The following is a 24,547-nucleotide window of genomic DNA, read 5'->3' as shown; positions in this document are numbered from 1 at the left end:
TTCATATTTAAAAGCAGCCGCTGACGGACAAGACCGTCCCCCGACGTCCAGCCCGTGTCTCTGCCCGCCTTTCCTTTCCCCGAGGTTGTACCAAGACCCTTGACTCGCGCCTTCCTCTCGCCCAGAGCCAGCGGCGGGACCAGTCCCGGGGCGGGGCGCTGGCTGGGCGGGACCAATCCGGGGGCGGGGCGCTGGCTGGGCGGGACCAATCCGGGGGCGGGGCGCTGGCTGGGAGGGACCAATCCGGGGGCGGGGCGCTGGCTGGGCGGGACCAATCCGGGGGCGGGGCGCTGGCTGGGAGGGACCAATCCGGGGGCGGGGCGGGGTGGGGGTGTCCCGGGCGTCGCTGCCGGGCGGGGCCGCACGGGGGCGCCACTAGGCCCGCGTTGCTCCTGGAGTTGCCGAGCATCGGAGGAGGCTCTCCCTTTCGAGTGGGGCCCCGCAGTGTCCCGCGGCGGCGCCGAGGGCCGCGCGGGGCCGCAGGTCAGTCGGGGAGGCCGCCTCCCCGGCCTCGCCCGAGCGGAGGATCTGGGCTCCGGGTGGGCCGCGGACCCGGGAGGCGGCGGGGCGCCTCGAGAAAGGGCCCGGGCCGCGCGGATCACACGGGAGGCCTGGGCCGTGGGCTCGGGCCGGAAGCGGAATCTGTGATAGCCCGGCCGCGGGGAGACTCCGGAGGGCTTCCTGGTGTCCCGGCCCCTTCCCTCCTTCCCAGCTGGAGGGAGAAGTGCGAATCGCTGGAGCAGCGCTTCTCAAAGTGGGTCCGCGGGCGGACTCCCACCGCCGCCGCGGACTCTGTGGTCCGCACTCCGTGCCGCGGCCTGGGAGTCCGCCTGGCAGCAGGCGATGCCGGCGGCTTAGATACAGGTGGTCCCAGGCCCGCACTTCGGGGACGCGTCTCCGGAGGGCAGGGCACTTCCGCCACAGTAGGCAGCCTACTGGGTGCACTTGAGGGCGGGCACCGCGGCTGGACTTGCAGTGGCGGTGGCCCTCTGCCGTAGGAGAGCCGGACCGGGGCCGGGGTGTCTCCTCCTTGCACTCGGGGTGCTGCTGTGCTCCCGGGGTGCACAGAGCGCAGTGCCTGGGCCGGCACCCTCGGGGCGAAGCTGTGCTGAGGCGGCAGTGTGGGTGCACAGGCAGAACTGGGGGGTTGGCCCTGTGACCTGGATGCGAGCGGTCCCCACCGCTTACCACACACAGGGCAGCCTGGGTGTGGACCCCAGGGCCCTCCTCTGTCCCTGGGCACAGGGAGCCGCATCCAGCCGGGCTCTCGTGTGCGTTAGGTCAGGTCTGCCCGCGTCGCCCGCCGGGGCTGGCACACAGTAGGCACTCAGTAAAAGGGAATTAGTAAGAGCGACACAGGCCCTGCCTTCTAGGGGCGTAGAGGCCCCCAAACTAGGGATTAAGCAGGCGAGGTGAAATGTAGACAGAGGAGCACAGTTCATCTGGGCTCTCCCTTGGGGGTGATTGGGAAGGTAGTGCAGGCAGTGAGGTTTGCCTGGGGCTTTGAAGAAGAGATGGGCTTCCAGGGAGCTGGTAACCGGCAGCAAGAACCAGCTCCATCCCAGGCCTCCCAGGTGGTTCTCTCACTGGGATCACTGGGGGGCTGCCCCCAGGGCCGGTAGGTAGTGCAAGAAGTCACATCCATGGGTGGGTTTTGAAGGCTGGACCATTGGTCCGTGGTAGTTTCTGTCGCTGACCGTGTTCGACACACATGGTTGTCTCCTGCCCCCGTTTCCTGGGAGAGTGGATACACTGGAATATCCACCAAAGGATCTTAGTTGAGCACGCGGTAAAGTGAACTGCCATGGATGTAGCCAAGCCTCTGGGCAGCCATGTTACCCTTGCTATGGCATGTGCATAAAGCTTCAGCCATTTCAGAGTGCAGAAGTTAGGTGATTTATTTTTTAAAATATATTTTTATTGATTTCAGAAAAGAAGGGAGAGGGGGAGAGAGAGAGAGAGAGAGAGAGAGAGAGAGAGAGAGACTCATTGATCGGTTGCCTCCTGCATGCCCCACACTGAGGATGGAGCCTACAACCCAGGCATAGGCCCTGACCGGGATCGAACCGTGACCTCCTGGTTCATAGGTTGATGCTCAACCACTGAGCCATGCCAACCGGGCAGAAGGCAGATAGATGATTTGGAGATGCTATTTGTTTTTCTGGACCAGTCTAGCTACTGGCAGACATGGAATTCCGCTCTCAGTTGACAAATTATATCTTCCTTAGTTACACAATTTAAGAATTACAGTTACTATTGTTAATCATTTCTGTCCTTTTGCTTCCTTAAATCTGCAGAGCCAATATCAAGTCCCTAGTATACCCCTTATGGTAAAATGTATATCATCATAGGTAATATTTATCATTTATTAAGTACTAACATTGAGCCAGAGACTGTTCTATATGCTTTTCATATGTTTTGTCACTTATTCCTCTGATGATCCTTGGAGGTAGGCACCGTCCCTACCTCCATTCTGTAGATGAGGACACAGGCAGGGGACGACCAGTGTTGCCTGAGGCCCCCGAGCTAGTGCACGGTAGAGCCTTGCAGCCTCATCCCATGCCCACTGCGTCCTCTGCAGTCTAGTCAGCCCCCTCAGACTTACTGTACTTTAAAAAGATGCGTGAATATTGAGGCTCAGAAGCATGCCTCACCCTTGTTTTCTATATGACACACAATGCATTATGCTGTTTAATTCTTTAAACAGTCACCTCCACAGCTATGATTTCATTGGTCATAGTTTATTATTACTTACAGGTCCTTTGAGCCCGAGTTTTCCAGATTCTCAGCATATGTCAGACTTTTTTCTCAGTGTATAAAGTCCTTCAATTCAGTATTGCCAGTGCTGAGGAATTTATTTGAAATCACAGTAAACTGTATTTATCTTATTATCTATTGTTGAAAATGTCAGTGGTGATTGTCCTTTGTTTTTACAGAGGGGACTGGGACCACCATTGTTTGCAGTTCCTGAAAGTATTTCAAGGCACAAATTCAGGTGTCGGCGGGAGCAATGGAAGATCACAAGGAAGAAGAGATGTTAGACATTCTTCGACTGAACGTGGGTGGCTGTATTTACACAGCCAGGCGAGAGTCCTTGTGCCGATTTAAAGACTCCATGTTGGCTTCCATGTTCAGTGGTCGTTTTCCTCTAAAAACAGATGAGTCAGGTAAACATCTACAATCTGTAAGCATGATCATGCATATTCATTAAAATAGGAGTCTAGTTTAAATTCCCTTTGATTTTCCTAATTACAATGAAATAGATTAGATTAGTTTACTAATTAGTGAGCTCATTAGGACTGTATGGAGACTTATTAAATACTTGGGGAAATTAAACACCGGTTTCTAGGATCTGTGATGCTTTCGCTGAAAGTTGACAAAACAGAGTGTGTGAAGGCAAATCAGTGTGTGATTGACAGGGATTATATTTTTTGGAAGTTGTTACGTTCATGAAACTCCATGGGTAAAGGTATTGAGGCCGATTAAAAATATTAGCTTCTCTCTGTGTTTTTCAAGTTAAAAAATATGTATTTCTGGAAAAAGCAGTTGCCCTCATAGCTCACAGGGCCATCATTGTTAGTGCAGGGTTAATGTTAAACTTGTCACCTGGTGCAGCTGGAATTTGCATGTCTTAGCGGTTCCGGAGCTCCTGGTACCCATTCTTGCTTCTTTGCTAGAAGAGAGGGCTTGTGGGGTCTTGGGCATGGGGGGCTGTGAGTCAACCCTGGGTCAGAGAGATGGCTTTGCCAGCGGATGGCAATGGAAGGCCTGGGAGAGTCACCGATGGCCCTGGGCTTGATGTCCATCTGGACAGAAAGGTTGCTGGTGGAAGATGATAAGCAGAGATTGAGTTTTTTTTCTGTCCCCAAGTTTTACCTTCTTAATCCCTTCTTTTCTAAACTAATCAAGGGAGAAAAGGGATTACTGAGTAACTCACAGAACTGTTGTTTTTTTAAAAAAATTCTGCTAATTGCCCAAGAAAAGCCTTTTATCATAAAGTAGTACCAGCATAGCATTTGTTTATTTTATTTTATTTTATTGATTTCAGAGAGGAAGGGAGAGGGAGAGAGCGCATCAATGATAGAAGCATCATGATGATAATCATTGATCGGCAGCCTCCTGCATGCCCCGTACTGGGGATTGAACCCACAACCTGGGCATGTGTGCTGATAGGGAACGAACTGTGATCTGGTTCATAGGTTGACGTTCAACTCCTGAGCCATGCCAGCCAGGCACATTTGCCTTTTAAAGTTTAGATTTTCACTGTACAAAGGGACTAATCTGATAAATCCAAACACATGGAAGGCTGGAGCTGGGAACCCTGGGTTTATATGTCAGCACTGCAGATCAACACAAACACTAGACATAGTAACAGGCCCCTGCCAGCCCTCATTAGAGAGAAACTCACAGGCCTTTCCGGAAGATTGAGTCAAGTGGCCTGAAGTTAGGGGTAAGTTTCCCTTTCTGCCAGCAGTCTGAGGTTTCCACAGCTTTTGCAGGGCTTCAGTGGGGTTATGGTCATTGCACCCAAGATTCCAAATGGAGCTCAGAGCACGCATTTTCCTACTTGGAGGGTGAGAGGATCACCACATTTGGCTAACCCTATTTGAACACCGGACGGGAACTTTCTTGTGAGAGACACGTCTACCTCCATCTGACCTTGGTTTGACATGGAAATGTTGTCCATGGTCATGTATCTGTGCAATGACTTTGGAACTGAATCTTTTCTAGGGGCTTGTGTTATTGACCGCGATGGACACCTGTTTAAATACCTTTTGGATTACCTCCATGGAGAAGTTCACATCCCCACAGACGAGCAAACCCGAGCCGCCCTACAGGAAGAGGCGGATTACTTTGGCATCCCTTATCCGTACAGCCTGTCTGACCACTTGGCCAATGAAATGGAGACATATTCTTTAAGGTCAAATATAGAACTTAAAAAGGTCTTGGCATTTTCTTAAGTTTTAACATATATATATGTACACACACATATATATACATATCTCTATTTATTCTGCACAAAGCGACGTGTGTTGTTTTGCATAGCCTGTGCTGTCACATAAACCCAACATGAGGCGGTTTTACTTTTTTATAATTTTGAAGACACATTTCTTAATGACTACTAGTCATTTTTTAAGGCCAAAATTCTGTTTTAGGAAAGTGCATTACATCACTCAAAGGTTTGTGGGGCTTTTATTTTTCATTGAAGATGTAACACTTTTTGATGGCTATTTTATAGAACTCTTCTTCTCTTGAAGGTCTTTTTGAATTAAGAGCAATACTGTAGTACTGAGGGTATGGTGGTATTATTTTGTTTTTTAAAAATGGTCATAATATATAAAAGATTGTATAAAATTTCTTACTCGATTTAGTGAATATAAAGTTTGTTACTAGGTTAGAACATCAGTTTGATTAATTCACTTTGAGATCAGTAAATTTTTTTAAAGATGCTTCTATTTTAAATCACATTTTAAAGATCTTTATTACTTAATTATCTGTTTTTGCTTTATTGATAAATATGTTTCTATTAATTAGCACATTTGGACATCTAAGAAAGGTCTTTTACCTAGATAATTGTTAATAGTGAAAGTGGATCTGAGTTAGTATGAAATCTTTGGTTTAGATATCGACAGCAATCTGATGCTATGGCTATTAGGAGGGCAGCATGAGAACATTCATTTGGTTCCAGACCCCCTTCAGGGTTTTGCATGATTGTGTGGGTTCTGCTACTGAAGTTCTTTATAAATTGAGTTGTTAGATAGTCTTTTGATGCTTTTTGACACATTTGCAGAATGGGCCTAAAAAAACTTGACTAGAAGGTTGGGGTGGGTTAACATTCATTTTTGAAGTCCCAACTCTGTAGTCTTTTGTTCCTGGTTTGTATGCAAAAAGGACATAGTATGCATACATTCATTCTGCTCACCAACACATTTATTTCAAATGTTTTAGGCATAGGGAGCACTGTTCTAGAGATTGTGTGGGACAGAAAGAAATACAACATTTGGTGCTTGCCCTTGAACAGTTTATAATATAGTTGGGAATTCTCATAGATGTGCAAGTAAAGTTAAAAACCAATACAGGAATTAGATAGCAACATTAAATGGAAATGCAAGACATGTCAGGGTCCTATTTTCATTCACTGAGTCAGTACATATTAGGCATCTCCTTTGTGTCAGGCAGTGTTTCAGGCACTCTTCCAGGCACTTGGCATATAGCAGATAAAAGTGCTTGTCCTCAGGGCGCTCACAGCAATAATGATGCCGTTTCTCCCTGGGAAGGCCCTTGCCACCTGATGGGCGAAGCGTTCCTGCTCTGTGCCCCTCAGCACCGCGCAGGCTCACCTAGTGGCACTTACCACGTTGTGTGCTGCTGGCTTATTTAATGTCTGTCTTCTGCATCAGCCATATACTCCAGGGCCCTGTCTTGCTCAACATTCTATCTCCAGGACCTTAGACAGTGCTCAGCACATAGTAGCTACTTAATATTCAAGCGAATGAATGAACAGGTGGGTAAATGCCAAGTGAGTTCAGACAGTCTGTTTTGAGTTCATATATTCATACCTTTCAGTGCAAAAGAGCAAGCTAAAATCCACTTAATCCATGATTGGATTTGGATTTAAAAATAAGCATCAATCATGGGAGAGTCAGTAGGAGATAAAAGGAAGATTGAGTCAAGTGGAAAGTTTGGGGGAAATTAAAGGGAGAAGAGGTCTAGTTTTAGTTATTATGTGAAGATTTCAAAATTAAAAGTGATGCTGGTAGTGAGGTTCAAGAAGGAGGAATAAAATGTAATTTCCATCAGGAAAAGGGTTCTCTAGATGAGAAGCTGTTGGGTTTTTGGGTGATGCTTTTTTTGGTGATTTGCCCCTCACTCCAAGTTCAACCCATGCATGTTTGGTTCTTAAAGGCATAAAGACTAGGAATATCTTTTTTTTTTTTTCTTTATGACCAACTGAAATTGCAGCCTTACATGAAAGTAACAACAAATTAATTTTTTAAATTAAAAAATTACTTTCCAGAATTAAATTCAAAAATTTTTTTTTTCCTCCAGGCTTTAACAGACTTCTGTGATTCATATGGTTTAGTTTGCAACAAACCAACAGTTTGGGTTCTCCACTATCTTAACACATCCGGTGCAAGCTGTGAGAGTAGAATTATTGGTGTATACGCCACAAAAACGGATGGAACCGATGTTATTGATAAGCAGCTGGGAGGAAGAATTCACAGTAAAAGCATTTTTAAAAGGTATGTCCATATTTAACAATGAAAACGGAACAAAATTAAGTCTTGATCTTTTCTAAGAGGTGTTACTGAATGGAATATGTGGCTGACCAGAAGAGAACATCAGCCCCTCTCATCAGGCAGAGTGAGCCTTTGGGACTGTGGGGACGGAAGTTATAATTAAGACTGTCTCACAAAGAAGCTATGGGCTATCTATGTGATCTAGTACTGTGGTTCTCAACTGGAAGTGGACATCAGAATTCCCTGCGAGACTTTATAAAAAAAGAAAAGAAAGAAAGAAAAGCAAAGCCACCTGCCTGGGTGTCTCAGCCATAGCCTGGGGGCAGAAGCCGTGGCTAAGGAGCCGGCAGGCCCACTGCGTGGCCCGGACTGGCCTGTGCATTGGTGTCTTGCCCTGAGAAATGCTGAGAGACTTTCCTGGTCCCTCCCAGCCTCAAAATTCTATGACTTGACTATGTTCAATTTCTAAGGGTTATTCTCTTACTATTTTCCCTGTAATCTTATTTACACTGGTCAATCCACTTAGCAATTTTTAGAGAAAGTTCTCTGGGATATTGAACTAGGGCACATATTAGTGACAAATGCATGACCACACAAGTTTGTTTTTAGATGGTTAAACATGTCACCATTTTCTGAATTCTTTACAGGCAGAGATGTTTCTATATGAGACTTATAACTGCCTGGCAAAGGCTAGGCAAGTCCAAAGCGTGCAACGGCTCTTAACTTTTTAGAAAGCATGTAGTGGAGCATCACTGTAATTTAATAAAGTTTTGGTCAAAGTTGAGTCTTTTCTAACGTTACTGGAGTTGGTGATGTTTAGAAAAGCTATTTTAAAGACTTGTTGATTTGTCTGCACGGTCTATATATAATAAAATTAACAAATATTTTACTACTGTAAAAAGAGATCAAATGTAGGTTAGCATATTCATATAGTATATAATACTCATATAGTATATAGAATTATATATGTGCTTAACGGTCACAGAACAAACCTTTTCTTAACGAACAAGCACTTACTGTCTGTCAGCTGTACACACACACACACGCACACCCCCCCCCACATTCATACCTAGGTGGTATATTTTCATTGCCTTTTGCAATCTTCCTAGAGAGGCGGGCAATAATGTTCAGTACATCTGGAGCTATTACTCGGCAGCAGAACTGAAGAAAATGATGGATGCCTTTGATGCCTGGGAAGGAAAAGGTACAGTCCAGTTCTTTTTTTTCATGGCAGAAGGAGGCGTGTCCTTAGTAAGACAAAGTGAGCTGAGATGCATTTCTGTTTTTGAGAAAGTGTTTTTTGTGTGGGTCCAGGTATTTGTCATTTCATGGTAACATAGAGATAATTTACTTGCAAATCTTTAAACCTCGTGAGTTGCTAGATATGGTTAATAGTTTATAATTCAGTAACCTAAAATATGCTTCTGTTAATTATGCTTATTTAGTTCAATTAAACAAGAGGTTACTTAGCACCTACTATGTACCTAGCATTGTCCTAGGAAGTGTATCTCTAAGTTAAGCATAAAATGTATAATAAATAAAAAGAGACAGAGGAAATGAAAATAACTCTGGTAAGATGTCTTAAGAGCCCTTATCAAACAATTAAAATAATCTTTAAATACACACTTTGAAATTTGGCCATTTTTACCAAGCTGCTTATGTGAGAACTAAAGGCCTGGCACATGAAATTCGTGCGTAGGTACCTTCCCTAGGCCTGGCCTGTGATCAGGGCCATTTTCCCCAGCTTCCCACAGCCAGCCCCGCCCCCCCCCCCCCCCCCCGCCACCACCCACCCCCAGTTCCCCATTCCTCATTGGGCAATTGGAGCCTGCTGGCCATGGGGAGGGACCAAGAGGTCAGCCATTCCCTCCTGCTCGTCGGCCCCACCCCTGCCACAGGTCGCCCTCTGTGTGGGGCGACTGTCAGGGCGGGGCCTTGGTCTGGTGCCGCCCGTGTCCCCTGCCACCCACCCTCAGGTCCCCATTTGCCATTGGGCGATGGGAGCCTGCCGGCCAGGGAAAGGGAGCAAGAGGTGGTCAGTGTACCTCATAGTGACTGGTGGAGCGTTTCTTCCACCATTAGGGTCAATTTGCATATTACCCTTTTATTATATAGGATTGATAATCATGCTATTTAATCCTAAAACAACGTCCTATGCTCTTTATCATTTTATTGGTGAGGAATCTGAATCTCAGAGAGGCCATGCCACTTGCTTAAGGATCACAGATGATTAACTGTTCTATGCCCAAGATGTTCCCCCCCCTTAATTAGTAAGCATTTATTGAGTGTGAAGTGCAACCATTATACTAAATCCTAAAAATGGGTCCAAAGATAAATAGCACACATCTTAGTCCTCAAATGATCTTAAAAGCGGATAGAAACAGAGATTGCAAGTCATTATAAAATGGAATAAAAAGAGTGGAAGAGGCTTTTAAAAACGACATCAGCCCTGACCAGTTTTGCTTAGTGGATAGAGCGTTGGCTTGTGGACTGAAGAGTCCCAGGTTCAATTCCGGTCAAGGGCATGTACCTGGGTTGCGGGCACATCCCCAGTAGGGGGTGTGCAGGAGGCAGCTTATCGATGTTTCTCTCTCATGGATGTTTCTAAGTCTCTATCCCTCTCCCTTCCTCTCTGTAAAAAATCAATAAAATATATTTTAAAAATAAAAAATGAAAGTAAATAAAAACTACATCAGCTGTTCCTCCTTTAGGTGGGGTGCCAGTACCAACCTCTTCTTTCCTCATCTTTGCCTCCCTCACTTTTCCTCCTTTTTCTTTTCTTTTCATACCCCTCTAGCAGATAGGATAAAGTAGAATGAAAGGAGTGCTATTCTCTTTTAGCTTATTCTTGTAGATTTAACTGACTTTGAGACACTTGGACTTATAATTGAGAACAAACCCATGTCTCCTTCTGTGCCCTGGACTGGCGGGCTGCCCAGGAGGCTCTCTGCTGACTTAGGAAGCTGGAGCAGAGAGCTGCGATCCTTGACTTTACCAAAGCGTGCAACTACCTCTAGCTTTTTAGAAAGTGTGTAGTAGAGCATCACTGCTATTGAATAAAGCTCTGGAAGGTCTGTGGAAAGCCCTAAGCAGGAAGCAGAAGTATGAGAAAGGCCAGTGGGGAGGAAGAAGACATTTATTGTTATTTGTGAACAATATGTATTTCTAGAAAACTCAGAAGAATCTACTAATGGTATTTTAAATGATGAGTTTAGTAGTTGTATTTTATATGTTGTATACAATATATTGTTAGCTGTATACATATATGTTGACAAAGAGCAGCTCATTTATGATAAATTAATTAGAAATTATAGGGGAAATCCCATTCACTATAGCAATAAATAAAACAAAAGTAAATAGGATTGCCCTACCAAGAAATGCTCGAGTGTTTTATGAAGAAAACTGCTAAAATGTATTTAGCCATCCATCTATCCATATACATGAAGACATGAAGGCTATGGTGAGACAAGCCATGGTCCTGAGGGAAATCTGAATATTATAAAGATGTCAATTCTTCTGAGATTATATGGTAAATTTAACACAATTTTTACCAAAATATCAATAGGACTCTTTGGGAATCTTGAAATGATTCTAAAATTCCTTTGAAAGAATAAACGAAAAATAGCCAAGAACATTTTGGGAAGTAGAGGTTATTAGAGGGATGAGTCTAACTCTGTTTGATAGTAAAACAAGCTGTAGCCCAGCTGGTATGGCTCAGCAGTTGAATGTTGATCCATGAATCAAGAGGTCCCCAGTTTGATTCCTGGTCTGGGCACATGACCAGGTTGTGGGCTCAGTCCCCAGTGGGGGGGGGGGGGGAGGCGTGCAGGAGGCAGCTGATCGATGATTCTTTCTCATCATTGATGTTTCCATCCCTCCTTCTCCCTTCTCTCAGAAATCAATAAAAACATACTTAAAAAAGCAAAAACAAAACATGCTGTAGATAATAATAAAAAAATCATGTGTTCCTGGTGTAAGAATAGATGCAGAGAGTAAACCCCAATAAAGTTATAAGAATACAAATATTATGTAATAAGAAAGTTACAGAGTTGACTGACTAAATATCAATGAAAAAAATGATATGTTATTTAACATGTAATTGACAAGTATGTTTGAGAGACAAACATCTTTGACCTCACATCATTGATCGAAATAAGCCCAGGTAGATTTATGAATGAAAAATGAAACTATAGTAAACTAAAAGGAAATTTAAGCAAATAATTGATTTCTTAGGAGGGAAAGAAATGAGTCATGAAGCTCGGACGCTCTCCCTGGCTCTTCGAGGAGACACTGCTCCTGCCCGTGTGCAGTGGACAGAGGTTGTCTTAACGCTGCCTTTCTCTCCCATTCTCTCCCAGGCGTCAGCTACTGGCGGGTGCCCCACGAGCTGATAGAGTGCTGGACCCTGGAGGAGCGGCCTTTGCTGGGGAGCCTGCGCCACATGGCTCCGATTCGGAAGAGGTGACCTCTGCTCTGTTGATGTTTGTTTTTTAATCTGTGACCTATATTTTTTCTGACTTTATTGGGGAAATGAATAACAGTTCTTGACCTTACTAAAATAAAAACCAATTAATCACAGAGACAAATATTCTGCCTTACCACCAAAATATAAATCTGGATAACTGCAAATTTACCAAAACTATGTAAAAGATACAAATAATTCTCTAAAACGGAGTTAGAGTATGTTCTTTTGGGGAGAGTGTGATTTTAATGACACTAGTGGAGACAGTGGGAATGCTGTGGTAAGTAGTTTTCTGCACAGAAGTGAAATCCAGGCTTTATTGGTAATAGTCAAAAAATGTATTTATTAGATTTAATATTTGGAATTTCCTTTGACTTATTCTGAATTCCTTTCTCCTTCTCAATGCCACAAATAGCATTTTAAGTTAATGGTACTTTCTTGTGTTCTTTAAAATTATTAGCATTAAACTCACTCCTCATCTGTGTCGTTCACTGTGCTTTAAATGCATTTACAAACCATTTTTCTTTTTCATCGTCTGGGAATTATTCATGGCTTTCAGAAGTTCTGATTTCTGGATTTCTGCGCTAGAACTTGATTCAAAGCTCCTGTGGGATTCCAGAATGCTCTCTGACTTGTGCCCTCTAGATCTTTCTCAGAAATGCCGAGTTTATTCAGTGTGTAGTAATTAATGATCTCTTGTTAAAACAGATTATTTTCCTAAAGGCTCTCGTTTTGTTATCATTATTTGTTTTGCCCATTGAACCTATAGTTAGCAACATCATTTCAGTGTGAGCAGCGGTTCTCAGCTGGGAGTGATTTTGTCCCCCAGGGGTGTTAGGCAGTGTGTGGAGACATTTTGGGTTGTCACACTGTGGAGTGGGGAATGCCAATGTCATCGAGTGGGTAGAAGCCAGGGTTGCCATTAAATGTTCTAGAATGCATGGGGCAGCCCCCATAGCAAAGAACTATCCAGCCCAAGACTGAGAAACCTTGGTCTGGAGTCTAGTGGCCTGGAAGCGCTCTTCTTCCTCAGTAACCTGGAAAAAACAACTCAGGATGTTTCTGGTTGCCCCTGGATCGCATCAGGGTTCTTGGGAACAGAGTGATATGTTGTGTAATTCTCACATAACATCTTTTTCCACATTTTAGCTTGTTCGTATTATATGTGATTTTAAAAGGGCTCCTATTCAAGGTGAAGCAATCTCTTATAAACTTGCCGATGTACGTACTGCCCATGGCGGGAGATGAGAAATGGGGTCGATTGATACGCATCGATCTCTTGGCTCACATTCTTGATGGAAACCTTTGTGTTCACCTTAAAGGCGAATTTTGGAGCTGGTTTCATTAGCTACTGACCGTGTAAGTGCTGACGGGCATGCTTCTGTGTTTGCAGGAGGCTGATGGCATTGGATGAAGGGGAGGAAGGCGTGAACTGTAAGGCTGGTCCTAAACCTGTCAGGTTTTCGGGCCCTTCCACCAGCACCCAAATCAAGGTCAAGAACTCGGCTTCAGTCCGGGTGTCCCCGTCTCCAGGTGGAATGCCAGCTCAGCACTCTGCACTGTCTAAGGCCCTGTCCCTGGTGGGCACGGAGGTGCCTGGGCACTCCCCATCGCATGGGCCCGGCGGTCCTGAAAATGGGGCCACATCGCCCCCTCCAGCCAAGGTTCTGTTGTGCGACAAGAAGGCCACCCCACCCCGGGTGATAAAGCTGAAGCGGACTCCACTGTGTGCCACGGGGCCTCCCCCGCCCACCTGCCCAGCAGCGAGCCCCGCGGGGGCCCCGCCACCCCAAGCGCCCACCTTGGATGTGCGGACTGAGAACAGGCAGGACAAGACCGATTGAAGGGAGCGCTGGGCTCCAGACGCCCTGTTGGCCTCCCAGGGCTGCCACCCGGTGATGCACACAAGTGACACTGTCGATGCAGTAGAGGTGACAGTGTCATGTTTGCATTCAGGGTAATTATGGGGAAAGGAAATTGCTACATAAGAGTGGAGGAGGGGAGACTTTAGGTGGTTGGGACTACAGTTCCTTCTCATTTTCCCAACTTTTAAATGATTACTTGTCTACAGACAGTTTGAATTTCCGGTTTTTACTGTTTTTTTAATGGTTGGTTGGTATTAGGGCGACAAACCAGTACAGCATCATCACTAGAGAAGTTTACTTTGTTGCTGAAATAATTGTAGGCTGTAGGCACTTTGTAATGTTTGTCATAGCAGCCCAGGGGTAGGAGTGAGTCTGGCTGAGGTCCTCCTGCCTTGGACCAGCGAGGGTGCTGCAGGGCTCCCTGGTGGTAGCACAGCCCAGAGAGGCGGAGAGAACGCACATCAGGGGAACTTGCCCCAAGTTACTCTCAGTCTCAGAGGCGACATGAGAAGAAAGATGAGGAGGGGCAGAAGATAGAGACCACACTTTGACGTTCATTTAATTAAACTGTTTTCTTTTCCAGATTGGCTTTTCTTTTTACTTATTTCCTTTTTTAATTTAGAGACACACACACACACACACACACACACACACGTCAATTCGTTGTTCCACTTATTTATGCATTCATTAGTTAATTCCTGTATGTGCCCTGATGGGATCAAACCCGCAACCTTGACGTATAGGGACAACGCTCTAACCAACCTAGCTACCCAGCCAGGACCTAGGTTGGCTTTTTTTACTTTTTTCCATTAGCAGATGTATTTGTGCATCACAAGAAGGCTTCTTGGAATAAAAACTACATAGCATAGTTTTTGAAAATGCTTTGAAAAAGAGAAGTTAACAGTTTAACTTTCTAACTAAAGTTAAGTTTTGTTTTCCAGAACTGACCATTGAAGAGTCATTCTGGTGACACAGTATGATCTTTATGCATAAAAGATCCACATAACTTGAATTTAATGTTTTTAAGCAGAATCTTTTGATTAATCCTCTATTTTTCACAGCTGTTCAGTCTTGTGTGTTTACTCCTACATGTTGTGTCTTGCAATTGGGTCACATATGGCTGCTTCAGTGAGCAGTGTGCCTGCCATTGGTGTGTTAACAATAAGTTCATAAAAGCAGGGTACTTTCTCCTCAGTGCTTCTTGTGGTTGCATTGTTTTTGAAAGAGTAAAGTAACTATTCAAAACATTATTTTTTACAAAATAAAGTAAAACTTTTCCATAAAACGTGACATTTTCTATTACTATACTTATTCTTAAGCCTTGCCGCCCTTTAGTAGTTTGAAAGCTTGCCAGTTTGTGTAGGTAATCTATTTCTGCTTACAAAATTGCTTTCCTGTATAGGTAATGTATGAAATAATGAAACCAATTACAGGCAGCCTTTTAAAATAGGTGGTTTATTTGGTTGACAACAATGAATATTTAACTGAAGAGTCATGGGTGACATCCCCTTGTAGAATATATAAAATACGCAGTTCCTTTTGAAAAAATACTATTATAGAGAATCCAGGCATCCCAAAAATCAAAGACCACAGGGAATTTTGAAACTTCCAATGAGGGCTTTATTAGTACTGCTTGAGCTAGGATATTTTGAATCAATGATTCATATAAGAAATATGACACTACTAATAAACATGTAATGCTTATTTTATACCTAATAAACATTTATCTGGAAAGGAAACATCTTGAAGATTAATCATGGGTGATTCAGTCAACACCTTCATTTCTTGGTCTCGGGTAGTTTCGGGATAGCCTATTTAGCACATCTAGCCTTTCTAGAAAGAGAGTGTTTGGAGTAATTACTGGGCTGTGGTGCAGCTGAGGTGGGAAGGAACAAACAGTCCCTTAAGGGTATGTTTTTAAATGTTTTTGTTTGATATTGCTGGATGTTGCAGTTTATAAAGTATTTTCATATTTCTTATTTCATTGTGTTCATCAGGAGTCAAAGTCAATGTCAGAATGTTGGAGAAACATGAACCATACTTTATTTGGATGTGTTTCCCTGGGGTTTAGGGTAATTTCACATGAAAACACATTTTTCCTAATACCAGGCCCAATAAACACGAAAGAGTTGGTAACTCATCATAACCCATTGTTCTTTCTGGGAAAAATAAAGATTAATAACAGGAAAGCATGCTTTATAAAGAGTGATGCAGTATCATTACTGTGGGGGGAGTAAGTTTAAGTATTTTCATATATTTCATTTCCTCGTGTCCATTATGCTTTTTAGTTTCAGACAACAACATACCGCAGCTCTCCTTTCAAGTCCTTAAAGATCAAGACAACGAGCTTTAGCAACCTTAAGGCTGTACAATAATGACAGCCCCCACCCTCCAGTCTCCACCTGGGCCCCTCTTCCCCACGTTTTAGCCCCATAATCTGATTTCTGCAGGATGACACAGCATCACTGACAATAGGATAAGCCAGAGGGAGGAAGTGGAGGTAAAATGTGAATTTGTTTAATATTTAAAGTTTTTGAGCAAAAAGTAGTAAGTATTGGATGACATGTCTGTCTCCTCCTAATAATAGTAACACTAAAAACATGATTATATTTAATACACAGGGACTCTGTCTCCCTGAACCTGGGAGACAGTAGGCCTTTGGTAAACTTCTGAACAGTTAGGGCACCCCACCCCACCCCCGGTCATTGCAGAAAATGTATCTGGTAGCCGTCTTCAGGGTGGGAACCTGGCGGAGTTTATACTTTCAGAACCAAGTGGGCCTCCTTAGTACTGTGATCATGGCTCGGTCACCACAGTCACTATTAGTAGTGGCGACAGCCGTTACATAGCTTGTCACGTTATGTAAAATAAGTCAGAGACGTGGACCACAAGATCCCAGAGAGGTCGCTGGCCGGTACTCCCTGACTTCTGAGAAGGAAGCAGCAGTCTGGCCTCTCCCGCGCCAGGATTGCTGATGCTTTTTTTTCATTCACAGACCGAAACTTATTGCTTTCTCAGCAAGTGCTAACATGGAAAAAATCGTTGATTCACTTTCTAGTCTATGGTTCAACACAGTACAATTATTATCCAGCTATACCTTGACTTTGAACATACAGTTCCATTGGCTTTACCTGAGACATTGTTCATAGAAAACATTTTGATTTAAATACCGTGTTGAATATGCTCAGATTGTCCCGTAAAGGAGAGAATGCTGACATTCATATGAATGTAAGGTTGCCTTGCGAAGGACGGTGATGCCTGCGATCCCTTTGAGTAAGTCTAGTCTGCATTTGGTAGGAGGTTGGTTAGATTCCAAGTAGAAAGTATGAACCTAACAAAATGAAGGGAAAGAGCTTCTATGGCAAACGGAAAGTTTTTTCAAATGATTTACATGTGTGTATTCCCACGTCAACTAGGGACTTTCTAACTGCGGAAAATACGGTCATTCCTGCGGATGCCAGAACTCTCCCTGAAAGCCGTCAGCAAGTCGCTGACGCGCCAGTGAAGGGTGGCTGAGTGGATCTCTGTTGAGGGCCGAGTGAGTGTGCAGGATTTGAAGCGTGTAGCACAGCCACAAAAGGAACCGTCACCAAGAGCTCACAGAAAGGAATCGGTGTCCAGCTGTTTTCGGAATCTGGTTGGTAGGGCAGGCTCGGAGGGGCCAGTTCCACCTGAGTCTCGTCAGTGTCACGAGAGAGACACACGGTTCGCTTTGTTACAGAAAAACTGCTTTCCCATGGTTCGCATGTTGTGGCCCCAGATAGCCGTACACTTTAAAAAATAATGATAGTAACACTAAAAAGAACATGATTATATTTAATACACAACTTTGGTACAACCAAAAAGTAAAACACCACAGTAAAATAACAAAAGTATGGTATTTCATGTGCAACGCCCGAGAAATGGTTAACAAGCCATGTGCACTCTGCTGGCTGCACGGTGTCTGGTGGCCGTGGCCGAGACAAATCGAGTCATGTCAGCATTCTGTCCTACTTGTTTACTGAACAACTTTCCATTTTACGTTTCTTCTCCGACTTTCCCTTCCTTTTCCCCAAAGCCCTCCTTACCTTAGAAACATGTTGCCCAGTTACAGGAATGAATGTGGGGCCTGGCGCTTAGAGGAGAAACTCGTTTTAAACAGAGCACATGATGGAAAGGAACAGGTAGTGTATTTGCTAATGTGGGAAAAGGGCAAGCATTGCTTCTTTCTGCCCCGATTTCTTAAAACCTTGGACGTTCTGTTTCCGGAGCAGCTCTTTCAGGAACTCAGCCCCTAGTTCCTCAGGTTGGAGGGAGTGGGAGCTCGGCTTCTATGGGGATGGTACTAAAAGCCCACTGACAGGAGAGACTGTCCCTTAGACCAGCAGTGGGGACTGTCCTGCCCGAGGGCCCAATGAGGCCTGAGAAATCACGGGTCGGCCCTGCCAAGGCATTCGGGGTGAGTTAATGAAATGTTTGACCAAACATAGCAGGCTAATTCCTAAGCTGATATGTTACGGCCAAAGGTGATCCTGAGGAGGGGGGGTGGGGGGTGGGGGGAAGGATTGAGAAAAGACAGACAAGAGAATGAAAGCTGGGTCTCGGTGGGACGCTGCTCCCTGATGAGGAGACAGCATCGGCGCCCACAAGCCGTGTCTTTATTTTATAGCAGATGCCACGAGGCAAAGTAGGGGCGTGATCAAGTTGTTCACAGCATTCTCGTGAGTTTCAACCCCACTCAACTACATGTGTGTGAACTCTATCACAAGGCACGTGGGGCCACGTGTTCGGACCATAGGTTCAAGCTCACAACCATCGCTGTTGGCTGTGATTGTGCTGGGAGGGCCCTGCCCTCCAGCTGGGACTTGCACGTGGCAATGAGAGGACCCTGTCCTTTCATTAGTCCGAGGCTTGAACCTGGCCAAAACACTGTAGCCGCGCCCCATACTGATAACTTTGTATGGCCCGAAAATGGTGTTATACTAGTACATATCCAAATGGCCCCTGGCAGAAAAAAGGTTCCCCACCTTGGTTTAGACTCTCGCTGTGGGTCTGACAGTCTGGATCTGGTACCCTGAGCTGAGCCCACCAAGAACCAGCGTTGTTGGGGAAAGGCCACGTGTCCTGTTCACCCACCCGCTGCTCCCTTTCTCCACTCCCCTTGCTCCCTGCAGGTCAGGGTTTCAGCAGCGACACCACTCACATTTGGGACTGGATAGTGCTGTGCACTGGAGGATGTTGAGCAGCACCCCTGGCCAGGACCCCCCGCCCCAGTTGTGACAATCAACATGTTTCCAGACTTTTCCAAATGTCACGGGGGGGGGGGGGGGGAGGTGGAGGGGGGCACAAAATCTATTACCCTCAGCCAAGAACCGTTGCTTTATTGGGTGGTTTAATCTGAGCAACATCACTGCCTCTCCTAATTGGGGCTGTGGATGAAGAGGAGCACATAGGAGCTGTCAGTCACAGGCGGGAATGAGCCACAGAATTGACGGAGGATGATACCAAAGGAAGGCTGTCTCCGGCCTGCCACTTAAACAATCTACCCTATTAGCTCCCACTTACATGTCTGGGTTCAGTGTAATATTAGCAACGGTTTTTTTGTTTGCTGTTCTAAGCATCTGCCTCATAAAAACTAAGATGTACTCATCTCAGCCCTAATGTATTAACTTATTTAATACACCAGCTCCATTAGGTAGCTGTGTTATTATTATCCCCATTTTAAAAAATATATTTTATTGACTTTAGAGAGAGAGGAAGGGCGAGGAAGAGATAGAAACATCGATGAGAGAGAAACATCGATCAACTTGCCTCCTGCATGCCCCCCACTGGAGATCAAGCCCGCGTCCTGGGCAGGTGCCCTGACTAGGAATCGAACTGGTGACCTCTTGGTTCATGGGTTGATGCTCCGTCACTGAGCCACACCAGCCGGGCATTATGATCCTCATTCACTGAAGAACAGAGGTGCTTGGTAAGGGGGGAGGATGAGGCAAAAACTGAAACGCATGCACCTTCCTGAGTCCAGGCCCTTGGACACCATGTAGGCCTCCTCACAGGGCTCACCCCATTCCCAGATGAGCAAGACAGGCCGTAGAGTCTCCTATAGGCGGCATAGAGTTCATTCATTTATCAAACATTCCTACGCGCTTTCTAACAGTGTGCCAGTTATCAACGCCTTCTTGGTTCCAAATCCACCTTCACCGAGGGACACTGGTTTAGTCTGTCCCTGTGTTCTTGCTCCTGCAGCATGTGGTTGGGGTGTGGGACCCCCAGAGGCCCTCACCCCAGCAGCTTTCAGTGGCAGCTTCCAGTCCCATGGGCCCCCCTGCTGGCTCCCCAGATAATTCCACATGCCCCTGCAGGTGGTTTCCTGGCCAGTTTTGCAGGCACCAGCTGAACTGAGTGTGGCCGGTGGCATCCTGCAGCTGGGCCCAGCGTGGGCCGGCTCCTCTGGGGTAGCTCCCTGTCTCTCTGGTGCCCGGGCGGGGGGTGGCTTCTTGCTCACCAGCTGCTTGTCCTCTCGTGGGACACAGCCACATCCTCCCCACAAGGGCAGAATCTCAGTCTTGGGGGCAGGACTGGGGGAGGGGAGGCTCTCCCAAACTCGTCCCTTCCTTGGGAACTCAGCCTGGGCTCTGGGCACAGGCTCAGCTGTCCCTGTATCTATTACTCCTGTACACTTCAGTAGCTAATCCCCTGTTACTAATGATTACTTCATGTACATAAATATATAAATGTACATATATAAAAATTTTTTATATATATGTACATATAAATTTATATAGACATAAAGCTCCCCCATATAAATTTATAAAGCTTCCCCATTGCCCTGTGGTTGGTTACTGACTCCTGATGGGAACCTGATGCAAGCAAAGTGCCAGGCGTTATTCTAAGTCCTTTGCAAATATTAACTTCCTCAGTCCTGTGACAACTCCAGGGGAGGTATGGTGACTAGCCCCGTGTACCCGCGGAGAAAGCCAGGTAACCGATGGTTAGAAGCACGTCCAGCTTAGAGGGCCAGGGGGAGGCGGGGCCGGAACACGAGGGCAGTGGCTCCCGGATGCAGCTTCAGCGGCTCTGCGCACTCCCCGTCTTCTCTGGATTCCTCTGCACGAGTCATTTAGACTCCAGACTTTTCTAGGGGCATTGGAGTGGACCACTCGTTCATATCTGCTCTCTTCCCTGTAGTTATTGAGTACCTACTGTGTGTCAGGCATTGTCCAGGGGGTAATGACATTCTTGGCCGGCTTGCTACATAATGATGGCAATTTCCAGAAAGTGTGTTCTCTCAAAGACTAGGAATAGGTAAATAGAATTCCAACTGACATATCTGACGTTAAAAATAGGATAGTTTTCTGTGTTTGACAAGAAGACTTTTTACACTTATTTCTGTAGGAATTTTTTTTTTTTGGTTATTGTTGCAGCCATGGCTCTGAAATACATTTGTGTGTGTGTGTGTGTGTGTGTGTGTGTGTGTGTGTGTGTGTGTGAAATGTACATACTTTCTCAGACACATTTGCTTTAGAATGTATTTATTCTTTAAACACTGTGTGTGGCCGTTTTTCCTGTGAAACTTGAACTTCGTGGTAGCATCAAAAGCCCCTCTGAGCTGCAGGGAGCAGAGCTCACAAACAAGGGGGCTCCCAAAGTCAGTCGCCAGAAGTTCTTTGTAAGGACCCCGTGTGGTGCGAGTGCACTGCTTCTCAGATGGCGACTGGGCCCAGGCCTGTGCTGGAGGGGCTGCTGTAGTGACATTAAACGCTGGTTTTGTGGGCCTGCCTCCCGGATTGGGGAAACTAATGCTAGACAAAAAAACTTCGTAGGACTTAAAAGCTTGTATAAAGCAAAAGTGCAAACAAAAATTCTTTGTAATCACTAACAATGAAAAGTATGAAAATCACGCTTCAAATTGTGAGGTAACAGAGAATCCCTGGGATTCAGTGACTTTATATTTTCTTCTTGTAAGATTAGAGCCGTTAAATTAGCTCAGTACGTTCAGAAAAATGCTGGGGCAATGTATTAGCTAATCAAGTTATTGCTATTATTAATCATCGTCTTTGCTATTTCATCGTTTCCTTAGGAAATCTGGGAGCAAGCGACAGGCTCTTCCTCTTTTGCTTCGTGTTTGGTGCCTGGGAGCAATCTGGACTCCTTGCCCACCTGTGCCCGAATGTTAGGTACGCCTCCGAAGCAAGTGTGGTGGTAAAAAGGTGCCATTAGGCATTTCATGGCTGTCAGAGAATGTCTGCTGGGAGGTTAGTCTGACCATCTGTGGACACAAGAGGGCACTCTATACAGGCAGTACTGTAAGCCAGCAGGAGGGAGGGCGGGAAGGAGGAAGTGTAGGGGGAGTTGCATTCAGGCACCTCCCACTCTAGCTGCTGGCTCCCTTCTGCTCCCCTTCTCCTCAGTTGCCCCAGGGAAAGAACTGTCCAGGCCCCGGATTCTCCCTCTCAGTTAAATCAAGATTGAGGCTCCAATCTAAGCTCTCAGAGTCAAAATTCCCAAATCTCTTCCTTTGGCAAAAAATATGTACGTCAGTCGTCGTCCGGCAACTTCTCCCAGTCGCCTCATTGGATGTCGCTTCCCAAAGAATGTCTAATCAGAACCTCTTTTTCCGATGCTGGCAGGACTGAACTGCTCGTGAACTGGGCTTCAAGTTGGAGGTGGTATGTTTCTGGTTTCTTCCCCCCAACTCTTGTTTGGCCTTGACTGAGGCTCAGTTGTGAACTGATTGGTGCTTAACTTTCTGAGCTGCGCAGCCTTCAGCCCCCTGGGAGTCTCAACAGCACAGAGCTGGGGTACGCAGGTTCTCAAAGGAAATGTAAACGTGGAATGTAACTGGGAACCCAACAGGGAGCTTTGGATTTCACAAATGGAGTCTTAGTGCAACACAGGTGAATTCTGAAGTGATTCCATCTTCATGGGAATGAAATGTCTCAATCTCTGCGAGGAAATATGTTCAAGAGAGAGGAGTGGATTCTTCTGGCTATTGTGCCTTAAGTAGAGAGACTAGAGTGCGCGTAGCCTGTGGATTTTTTAAAGGAGTTTAAAACATTTCAAAATACGTTTTTGTTGATTTTAGAGAGGAAGGGAGAGAGATAAACATCAATGAGAGAAACATCCACTAGCTGCCCCCTGCATGCTCCCTATTGGGGATTGATCTGGACACCCAGGCATGTGCCCTGAATGGGAATTGAACTGTGACCTCCTGGTTCATAGGTCAGTGCTCAACCACAGAGCCACGCCAGCCGGACTAGAACAGATTACTACTTATTGATATAGTATTTCAATGGCTGACATTGGCACCAAATAACTGAGATTACGGTTTCAAAATGCAAACTAATAAATGTCCACGGGGTCTACAAGAAAGGCAAAATCTAGGACAGTGATGGAGAACCTATGACACGCGTCAAAGGTGACACGCAAACTCATTTTTTTTGGTTGATTTTTCTTTGTTAAATGGCATTTAAATATATAAAATAAATATCAAAAATATAAGTCTTTGTTTTACTATGGTTGCAAATATCAAAAAATTTCTATATGTGACACGGCACCAGAGTTAAGTTAGGGTTTTTCAAAATGCTGACACGCCGAGCTCAAAAGGTTCGCCATCACTGATCTAGGAGAAAACCTAGGTCGGAACGCTTTTTGCATTTCTGTTGTTGTTGCTCCTTTGCGGTGAACTGGGAGCATTTGCTATGTGTTTAGGAATGTGCTTGAACTTCTTTAACCCCAAGGGCAACCTGAGCGAGTGAGTCAAGGCTGGGGGTGGCTGGGTCCGTCCCTGCCCAAGGCAGGTGTGCACTCCTGGCCGGGCAAACCCCTTGTCTTTCTGCTGCAAGAATGATTTGAGTCATCCTTAGAGCCAGCGCATTAAACTGACATGTGTCAGTGGCGAGCCGAATCCTGATACACAAAATCTGTGCAAAAGTCCTTCTGTCTTGTAAAATTTAAATTCAGGGCCTCAGATGGAATAAACGGGAAGGCAGCCCTGGACATTTATCTTTCTTATTTGAACAAACAGTTCTTCCATCCTTCCTGGAATGTGACTTAACATTTAAAATTCCTATGAAATCTCTGGGTGCACCCAGACCTCAGCAAGCCCTCTACAGAGAGCGCAGACATCCTCCTGCACTTGGCAAAGGAAGAGACGGATGCTTGCATAGTGTGCAGGCTCAGCCGATCCGTGGAAGAGAATCAGAAAAATGTTAGAGCCGGAAAACAAGCATTTGCACTTGAAAGAGGCCAACAAATCTGTAGGACACGTGGAAGTTTGCTGGGAAGCACTTTAAACTGCAGCCAAAGACAGGGACTTGGGGTTTGTCCCCGCCCCCGCCCCCCGGAATCCATTCTTCCTGCCTGGGGTCACAGTAGCTCTTCCTTGCACAGCCCCATGTGCTTCTGGGGGGCTGGCGACACCCCACTCCAGGAGGAGGAGCTGAATAGCACGTGCTAATGAGCAAGTCTCATTTGCTGCCCCCTCCCCGACTCTCCCCATCTTGGTGACTGGTTTAGGGACAAGCCTGCCAGCCATCTAGGGCCAATGGCATGCAAGGCCTTTGTGGGGACTAATGTGGATGCACAGAGTGGCCATTTGCTGCCACTCTGAATACAATGGCAGCCGCCAGAGGAAAGGAGACCTGAGATCATCAAGAGAAAGCCCTGGTCAAACTGGACCCCAAACGTCCTTGAACCCCGGACTTCTCAGTCACTGGACCAATGTTTACGGAGCTGGGCTGAGCCGAGGTTTATGTGACTTGCAACCAAGGTTCCAAATGGCTGCATGGGACCTCAGGGGATGGGGTGCAGCTCCGTCTCTGTGTGTGCAAGGTGCTGGCGGGGGCCACTGCCAGGCCTTGTGTTCCCTTCAGGACACTTGTCCAAAGGAGCAGTGTTGTTCCGAGCTCTGTGCCACAGCCTCCAGCCTCTCAGGGTTTCTCGCAAGCACTACCCGTACATTCAAGAACGTGGCATCAAGAACAGAAACCAGCCGGGGG

At 45.7% G+C, this 24,547-nt stretch overlaps 1 protein-coding gene across 2 annotated transcripts; it reads left to right on the top strand.

The window, feature by feature from the left end:
* Positions 1-361: 361 nt before the first annotated feature.
* Positions 362-14,858, top strand: KCTD18 (potassium channel tetramerization domain containing 18). 2 transcript variants are annotated; one of them, XM_059702688.1, is made up of 7 exons: positions 362-483; positions 2,939-3,167; positions 4,732-4,943; positions 7,051-7,244; positions 8,351-8,445; positions 11,600-11,702; positions 13,097-14,858. In XM_059702688.1, exons 2-7 carry the CDS (start codon positions 3,011-3,013, stop codon positions 13,545-13,547), a joined length of 1,212 nt encoding a protein of 403 aa, XP_059558671.1. In that variant the 5' UTR covers positions 362-483; positions 2,939-3,010; the 3' UTR covers positions 13,548-14,858. The 2 variants fall into 2 exon arrangements, with proteins under 2 accessions (XP_059558671.1, XP_059558673.1); XM_059702690.1 differs by lacking the exon at positions 362-483 and adding an exon at positions 1,999-2,351 and having other exon boundaries at positions 2,937-3,167.
* The last annotated feature ends 9,689 nt before the right edge of the window (positions 14,859-24,547 follow it).

The sequence above is a fragment of the Myotis daubentonii genome, chromosome 7 (genome assembly GCF_963259705.1).
Source record: "Myotis daubentonii chromosome 7, mMyoDau2.1, whole genome shotgun sequence".
In the NCBI taxonomy this organism is placed as follows: Eukaryota; Metazoa; Chordata; class Mammalia; order Chiroptera; family Vespertilionidae; genus Myotis; species Myotis daubentonii.
The sequence above is the reverse complement of the archived record's forward strand: the minus strand, read 5'-3'. Positions and strand labels throughout refer to the sequence as shown.

Excerpts from the sequence above, each read along its gene's own strand:
- KCTD18 (XM_059702688.1), top strand. The coding sequence starts at position 3,011 with ATGGAAGATCACAAGGAAGAAGAGATGTTAGACATTCTTCGACTGAAC. Across the intron at positions 3,168-4,731 it reads TCTAAAAACAGATGAGTCAG|GGGCTTGTGTTATTGACCGC; the intron begins GTAAACATCTAC and ends AATCTTTTCTAG. Across the intron at positions 11,703-13,096 it reads ATGGCTCCGATTCGGAAGAG|GAGGCTGATGGCATTGGATG; the intron begins GTGACCTCTGCT and ends CTGTGTTTGCAG.